Here is a 7,854-nt window from a genome sequence, read left to right as displayed (position 1 = left end):
AAAAAAAAAAAAAGAAACCCACAACAACAACCCCCAAACCCCAAACCCCAACGGCACCGACCCACCCCCCAAAGGCAGCCACCACCATCGCAGCCCCACGCCGGAGCCGCGCTCCCCGGCGCCGCTGCCTGCCGCGCCCGCCCGGCGGGGAGCGCTTCCCGGCCGGCCATGGTGCGCTGCTGAGCGCGGCCCCCGGGGCCAGCGGGGCGGACCATGAACCTGGTGGGGGGCTACCAGCACCACCACCACCACCACCACCACCACCACATGCTGCACGACCCCTTCCTCCTCGGGCCGGCGGCGCGGTGCCACCAGGAGCGCGCCTACTTCCCCGGCTGGGTGCTCAACCCGGCCGAGGTGACCCCCGAGCTCGCCGGGCAAAGCCCTAGCTACGGCCCCCCCGAGTACGGCCCGGCCGGCCGGGGGCGGCTGGAGGCTCTCAGTGGCCGCCTGGGTCGGCGGAAAGGGGTCGGAGGTCCCAAGAAAGAGCGACGGAGGACGGAGAGCATCAACAGCGCCTTCGCCGAGCTCCGCGAGTGCATCCCCAACGTGCCCGCCGACACCAAGCTCTCCAAGATCAAGACCCTGCGCCTGGCCACCAGCTACATCGCCTACCTGATGGAGGTGCTGGCCAAGGACAGCCAGCCCGGGGACACCGAGGGCTTCAAAGCCGAGCTCAAGAAGGCCGACGGCAGGGAGAACAAGAGGAAAAGGGAGACGGTAAGAGGGGGCCGGGACCCCGCTGCCTCGCTGTCCCTGGGCCGGCAGCGGGCGGGGAAGACCCGGGGATGGGGGGGAAAAAAAACCCTTCTCGGCCCCGCTGGACCACTTTTTTTTTTTTTGCCAGCTTAAAAAAAAATCAAAAAATTAAAAAAACAAAACAAAGCAAAACAGACCCGTGGGGGACACCTCGGCGGAGAAAAAAGCTCGCCCCGACTTGCCCGCAGCGCTCCCGCCGGGCCGGGCAGCTCCCGGCGCCTTTCCCGGGGGATAAAGCCCCGGGCCCGGCCGTGTCCCCCCCCGGCCGCTTTCCCGGGACGAGCGGGCGCGTTTCGGAGCAAGGGCGGCCGGTCCCCCCCTCCGATGCAGCGGGCCGGGGGAGGCCCCGAACCCCCCGTTATCCTCGGGCTGACAAAGCCGCCCGGAGCCGCGGGGCCGGGCTGCAGCCCTGAGGTGGGCACAAGGTGCGGGCGGCCCGGGACCCCCGCCCCGCTCCGCGCCTGACCGCTGCGTTCTCCCCCCTCCCCGTCTCCTCTCCCGCAGCAGCCCGAGGTCTACTCGCAGCCTTTGGGCCACGGCGAGAAGAAGCTGAAGGGCCGGACGGGTTGGCCCCAGCAGGTCTGGGCTCTGGAACTGAACCCCTGAGGGCTGCCCCGCCGCCCCGACGGCGCTCCCCGCTCGCCCCTCCATGTGCAATGCCGGAGAGAGCCCGGCCCGGCCCCCGGAGCCCGTCCAGGCGCAGGATGCGGGTACCCGGCCCGGCTCCCCCCGCCGGAGACAAGCGAAGGGCGCCTGGCGGGGCCGGATCCTGCCCGTCCCGTCGACAGCGGGCACCGGCCGGGCCATCCCCCCCTCGCCCCTTCCCCCGTTCGCAGTAATCGTTGCTCCTTCCCCGTGTCACAGCGATCGGCGGCTCCTGCCCTCCCGGGCCGGGCTGAATCGGTTGGATTCGTTTGCTGTTGTAAATACGGCCCCCCCCCGCCCCCCCCATCCGCTGCCTGACCGACGTGTGGCTGCGGTGAAACTACCTAGAGGTGCATTTGGGAACACTCCTGTGCCGGGTTTTCTACCTCAGATCTGCATGACCACTTCCCGAGGGACTGGGCGCGCCACACCACGTATTTAAAACTGAATAATTAAAAAAAAAAAACTAAATAAAATAAAATTTAAACTTTACGCAAACAGCTTTGGGTCCAACCCCTCCGCCTTCCCCTGAGATTGTGCTGCTGCAGCCGGGGTGAGGGATGCTGTGGGATTGAGGACTCCCCTGAAGTCAGTACCCTGCTGTGGGGATCCATATGAGGGAATTCCCTCCTGTGGGGCTCGGGCAGCTCCGTGGAATCCTTTGTGGCTTCTTTACACCACGCTTGGCTGCCCCAGGAGCTGGCAGGGCTCTGTGAACACGTACCCCCCGTCTGCCCAGGGCACAAACTCTGCCCCTGCCCTACAACCCCTTCCCTCCTGACCCGGGAGACTTGCTAGAGGAACCGACTTGTATTTGGCTTGGGGAAGGATGGCAGGATCAGGCCTTTACAGCGTCTGGATGGCATGAGCACCGACCGTAGAGCTGCGGAGCCCCGGTTTTATTGCTGCCATGCAGAGCCAGGGCTCAGCCCCCTCCCCTGCCCAGGCAGCTGCCCTGGATGGTGCTGGCACCGGCAGCGTTTTCGCACAGAACCCCCTCATAGGTGCTGCCTTGGCCACATTTTGAAGGAGCAATGTCCCCTCCTCGCCATCCGAACACGATAGATCCCGCCAGCCTCAGACACACCAACGCTCACACAGCCTGGAGTCGTCTCTGTCACCTCTCAGGCAGAAATCCTTAATAATCCTTAATAATTAAAGCCGAATCCTCGTTCCTTTGTTCTGTGCGCGCACAGCTCTGTTACTGAAGGGTGGCTTCCACGGTATGCATGCACGGGCTCAGGGCCCGATCCTGCCTTCCCAGCCTGGCCACGTCGCTGTTCCCAGAAGCAGCCGGATAAACCCCGACGCTCGGCTGGCTGCTCGGGGCAAAGAAAGCCAGCATGGGCAAGAGCTGTACTTTATCGTAGGGTTAATCTGAGGGCTCGGCAGGGAGCATTAGATTTTCTATTTGAAACCAAGCTAGCGCTTGCGACTGAAGATATAGAAATAATGACGCAACACCCGTAAATCGCCGACACATCGATCAATCTGTGCGTGTGCAGCCGCACACACCACAAAGACACCAGTTCACCCGTGGGGAAGCAGCTCGGGTTTTATGACCGTTCCGTGTGTGTGCAGATACAGATGGACAGACACACAGACCTTGGAGGGTATGGCCAGCGTAATTAAAGCTTGCAGAATGATCAGGCTGCATGAATCAGCCTTGCTTCGCTTTGGAACTGCTGCACGGCTGCCTTCCCAGCCTCTGATTTAATTTTTGGTTTTTCTGAATGAGGCCAAGATGAAAATTGATTGCCTGAGCAGAGCGATGCCCACAGTGATATTTTTTGTTTTGTTTTGTTTGGGCTATAAACAGTTTAGCATGGCATCAAGTCCCAGAGTGAAGTTGGAATAGGGCTTTTCTAAAACGAAACACATTCAAGGAAAAAAAAATTTAAAAAGGATAATATATAGAAAATCAGCCCCAAATATCCTATTTTATGCTATTTCACAGTCCCTTAAAGGCCTGTTTTGACAGGAGAGCTCCTAAGCCATCACTAACGCTGCAATCCCTTGCCCCATAAAAGTGTCCAGCCCCAATCCCATTTACATGTCCCAGCCTGTATCCCCGTATCCGTATGGCACCCGTCAGGGCTGCCCCTCGGCATCAGATGAGAGGAAGGGTTACATGGGGACCCGGGACTCCGCTGTGTAAGGCAGGGGGGACACTGTACAAGAGTTCTTGTCCTCGGTCCCGGCACACTGGGCTCTATCTGGAACGTCGTTTGCAGCCTGGGAAGCCTCCCCTACTGCACCAAAAACCTCTGGTGTTTTCTTTCTTGTGGGTTTCCAGCTTTGCTTCTGGGAAGGGGGCACCCTGCACTACCCAGGCGATGCTCTGCCAGCATCCACAGGGCTGTTGCTTTTCTTACCACGCGGTTCTGGTGGTACCTGCTGGCTGCAAACTTCTGGGAAAGGTGTCCTCACCGCCAGCCTCCCTTGCTCCTTCGGGCTTTTGCAAGTGAAAACGCTCTCTGTTTCTGTGTTTGCAGGGCGTTTCCCTGCCCAGCAAGGGGATTTTCCTGTGAGATATTGGCTCAGCATTTTGGGGAGGGTGGGTGAAAAAAAAAGACCAAACATTTTGTGTACACCAGGGCTTCACTGCTCCCCAAAACGCGTGCAAAAAGGGGTGGATTTGCGAGCAGCAAGCTCCGTCCCCACCTCGGCACCGCACAGGCAGCTCTGCCGCTCCAGGGACGGGAAGGGGTGTCGATGCAGAGCTCAGCACTGGCTCCAGCCTAGGATGGGGTCACCCCCTTCACCCCCAAAGCAGGATGAGCTGGGGGTGGGAGCCCTGCACAGGGAAAGCCTCTTTTCCTCAGGCAGCAAACCTGAGCAGCTGGGAGAGGCACCCCAGCAGCCTGCGGCAGGGCTCCGGGTGCTGCCTGCACCAAACCTGGGTGGAAGAAGAACCATTTGGCCACTAGCTTTGAATTTTTGGCCACCTGAGAGCCTAGCTCATCGGCCAGGGGAGGTGGCCCTGCACACACCTACGGCTCGACCTTGCCGTGAACTTGATGCCGCTGGGAAGCAGCATGCTCCCGGCACGCAGGCGTGAGTCTGCAGTTGCCCGGACAGAAGCACACGCACACAGGGATCGCTTGGCCCCAGGGTAACATCATACGTGCCGTGTCCCCTGCCACTGGAATCCAACCACAGGGATGGTGGAGGGGACCCTGCTGTCTGCCCTGCCTAGCCAAGGCGGCAAGCGCTGGGGGCAGAGGGGCTGTCGGGCACTTTCCACCCCACACTCTGCACCCCTGGGGTTTGGCGTCTAAAGAAATGGCGCTCTTAATTTTTTTTTTCCCCCTCCTTTTTTTTTTTTTTTTTTTTCCCTTCTCCCTTCCTACCAAACCCAGACCCTGCTTCTTGTTGTTGTAGGTATTTATGGGCCTGTTTATCTGATCTCAGGGGAGCCTATTCTTATCTCAGAAGCAGCAAGGGAAGGGTTACACTGGACAGCTTGGTAGACAGTATGGAGCCAAATAAAATACCAATCTGACAAAAAAAAAAAAAAAAAGAAAAAAAAAAGAAAAAAAGGGACAGAAACACCCAGCCACCCCATCACCCAGGAGTGCGAGGGTACCTGGAGCAAACCTGCAAGGCCAGGGGCTGTTCCTGCAGAGCTCCACTGCTCTGCTCCATGGACTGGATCCTGGAAGGGACCCGGCTCCGCAGGCACCCAGCATCGCCAGCCCGGGCAGGGGGACATGGGCTGCAGCCCCCAGATGAGCACGGTCCAGGCTGTGGGCTGGGACCCAGCTCAGCACATCGGCTCCCAGAACTGGGATCTGTGAAGGGAAGGCTGCTGGCTTCGGGCAGGCAGCAGAACACCTGGCAAGGCATGCCCAGGCACACAGCAGGGGAGGGCGCCTTTCGCTGGCACTGAAAGAGGGGGAGAAAAATAACATTTTTTTCAGTTTCAGGTTGGTTGTTATGGTGGTTTGGCCATAAAGCTGCTGTTTGCTGGTTCCCTGGGGTCAGCGCAGATATGTCCCTGCTCAGGATGAGAGGCACAGCCGGTCCCCAGCCCTGGCAGGGACTTACTGGAGGTCGCTCTGAAGGTCACGGCCAGGGCCAGGGCGGCTGTCGGCTGTCACAGGGCCTCTCTGGCCTGGCCCCAGCGGGTGACACAGGGCTGGGGGGGGAAGGGGGCAACCCCCCGGACACTGTGCTGGTGGGGGGCAGTGAGGAGCCCTGTCGCTGCTCTGGCCTCTCTGGAGCCCAAGGATGCAGCACCGCTGGGCTAGAGCGAGTGGGGCCAGGTGGGATGGAGTAGGATGGGTTGGGGCTGGATGGGACGGCTCCTCTTGCCACCACAAGCAGGGGGACAAGGGTAACCCCATGCCAGCGGTCCCCCCCAGTCCTTGCCCCCTCCCTGCCCTGCACCCCACTTTAATTACCCCCTCTTAAGGAAGCGCCTGATAGTTCTGGCCACTTAAGGTAGCCCCAGCCCCTCTCAGTAAGGGTAATTGGGCCATAATTTGTTTTCGGTGTCAAGATGGCGTCAAAGATAAGACAAAAATCTCCAGGTTTGGGGCTAAAGAGACAGGAGAAATCCTGACCCGGGGCCGACCTCGGAGGAATGGCCACAAGCCCCAGTGAGTAACATGGCAGGTGAAAGATTTACTGCCAGGGGAGCTTTTTGATCCTCTCCCAACACTTGGAGCCTCTCAGCCCAGTTGCTGGCTCCCAAGTCAGACTGTCTCCTGGGAACACCACTCAAGTGGGAAGGTTTTCTGTCCCACTGAGGCCCCCTCAGCTGCAAAGTTCATGACATGCGATAGTTCTTTCTGAAATCTCCATGCTTCTGGAGTCACGTGATTCTGAGACCCATCTAAAGAGACGATGCGTTTCCGTTCCATAGCTGTAGAAATGATGTCCAAGCATGGGAAGGCTCTAGAGCCACAAGGCATATGAAGGCTCCAACTGTTTTTTCTTTCATTTTTTAAAACAAATCCAAACTCTCTGCAATTTCACCCCTATAGCTGTTCCTGCTTGGGTCTGCTAGCACTGAGCTCTGCCCAGGGTGTATTTCTCCATGGAGCTGCCTGTGCTGGGAGACCACAAGCCCTGCACACTGGGCCAACCTTTCCAAGACCATCCTTCAAGCAACAGACAAACTCACCGCCCACCTCCTGCCCCTACCTCTCCAAAGCCAACCTTTGCTCCACCCCATGAAGGCCCTTACCCAGCGCAGGGTGTTGGGACCAGTGGGTATTTACTCCTCTCACAAGACTCAAGTGCTTGGTGTGGGGTTAGCAAAGGTGCTCACCATGGCTTTCTGGAGAACCACCCACCCTTGTCCTGCTCAGTGGTGGAGCAATCCCATCAGCAGGCATCCCCTCTGGCAGCGACGACACTTTGCTGCTGGCTCCCTGCTGATGTTCTCCCACGACATCTCAGCACAGCCCTCAGGTGAAGCTGGGCGGTGTGAGCTGGCACAGCGGCCCACTTGTGTCCCACACAACAGCTGGGTTTAAGGTCCAGGATGGAAGCTGGCTGGGAGCTGGGGCTGGGGTGGTGGAGGATCGGTGCCGTACAGCTCAGGGCAGGGGGTCAAAGCAGCTGGGCGCCTTGCTCAGCAGGACTCCATGCCATCTCCATAGCTGTGGACGCTGGACGAGCTCTGTCTCTCCTGGTCACTCCAAAGCTCAAGCACAACAGCAAACCGGAGCTGCTGCAGCTCCAGGAGCCTGCAGAGCAGAGGAGCCAAGGACCCGGCTGGACCTGCTGGAGCACAAGCGGGAAGCCCAGGCTGGGAGGAGGGTATTTACTGGTGAGAAAAAAGCAAGACGGGCAGTTACCCAAGAGCTTTGAGCTGAGGGACTGCGAAGCAAGAGCACACGCTTGGAGCCTCGCCGATTCTTTGCGACGGATCCCTGAGGCGGGGAAGGTTCTTGTTCGCAAAGTTTCCTTTTTCCCTGCTTGTTCTTTTGTGTGAGGAATTCAGGTCCTGACCACCCTGAAAGACTTTACAGTAACCAGAGAAGTAGGGGAATTTATGGCGTCACTAGCGGCTGAAAGCTGAGGAATTTAGAGGAAAAGGGGTTTTTTATTTTTTTTCCTTAGACAGCAGCTACCTTGACAAAATTCTCATGGCCTGTAACTGACCTGCAGGAGCAGCCGGGGGGGATGTGGGGGCCGGAGCAGACTGGTTCAATTGCCTCAGCCAGGAGCTCCTTCCCAAACGGAGAAGCTGGAAGGAGTTAGGAGGCTGAGCTAGTGCACAAAGCTTGCGTCAACCCCGAAACTCCCTCCTCTGCTCACCTTCACCGCTCAGTCCGTGCTGCCTTGGTCCCGTGTCTGACGGGGAGCGGGAGGGCAGGCTCTGCACTGGAGCTCACCGGCTTGACTCAGACCTGAGCCTGGGCTGCTGTCTTCAACAGCTCACCCGACAAAACGCCCCGGAACCAAGGCGGCTGCTTAGGGCTCAGCCCACGCAAT

The 7,854-nt window shown here is 59.0% G+C and overlaps 1 protein-coding gene across 1 annotated transcript; it reads left to right on the top strand.

Annotated features, from left to right (window-relative positions):
- Nucleotides 1–213: 213 nt before the first annotated feature.
- On the top strand, nucleotides 214–1,377 carry HAND1 (heart and neural crest derivatives expressed 1). Its single transcript, XM_040605010.1, has 2 exons — nucleotides 214–720; nucleotides 1,264–1,377. The coding sequence occupies exons 1-2, from the start codon at nucleotides 214–216 to the stop codon at nucleotides 1,363–1,365; spliced, it is 609 nt and encodes a 202-aa protein (XP_040460944.1). The 3' UTR covers nucleotides 1,366–1,377.
- Nucleotides 1,378–7,854: the final 6,477 nt, after the last annotated feature.

The sequence above is a fragment of the Falco naumanni genome, chromosome 8, assembly GCF_017639655.2.
Source record: "Falco naumanni isolate bFalNau1 chromosome 8, bFalNau1.pat, whole genome shotgun sequence".
NCBI lineage: Eukaryota > Metazoa > Chordata > Aves > Falconiformes > Falconidae > Falco > Falco naumanni.
The sequence above is the reverse complement of the archived record's forward strand: the minus strand, read 5'-3'. Positions and strand labels throughout refer to the sequence as shown.

Excerpts from the sequence above, each read along its gene's own strand:
- HAND1 (XM_040605010.1), top strand. The coding sequence starts at position 214 with ATGAACCTGGTGGGGGGCTACCAGCACCACCACCACCACCACCACCAC. Across the intron at positions 721-1,263 it reads ACAAGAGGAAAAGGGAGACG|CAGCCCGAGGTCTACTCGCA; the intron begins GTAAGAGGGGGC and ends CCTCTCCCGCAG.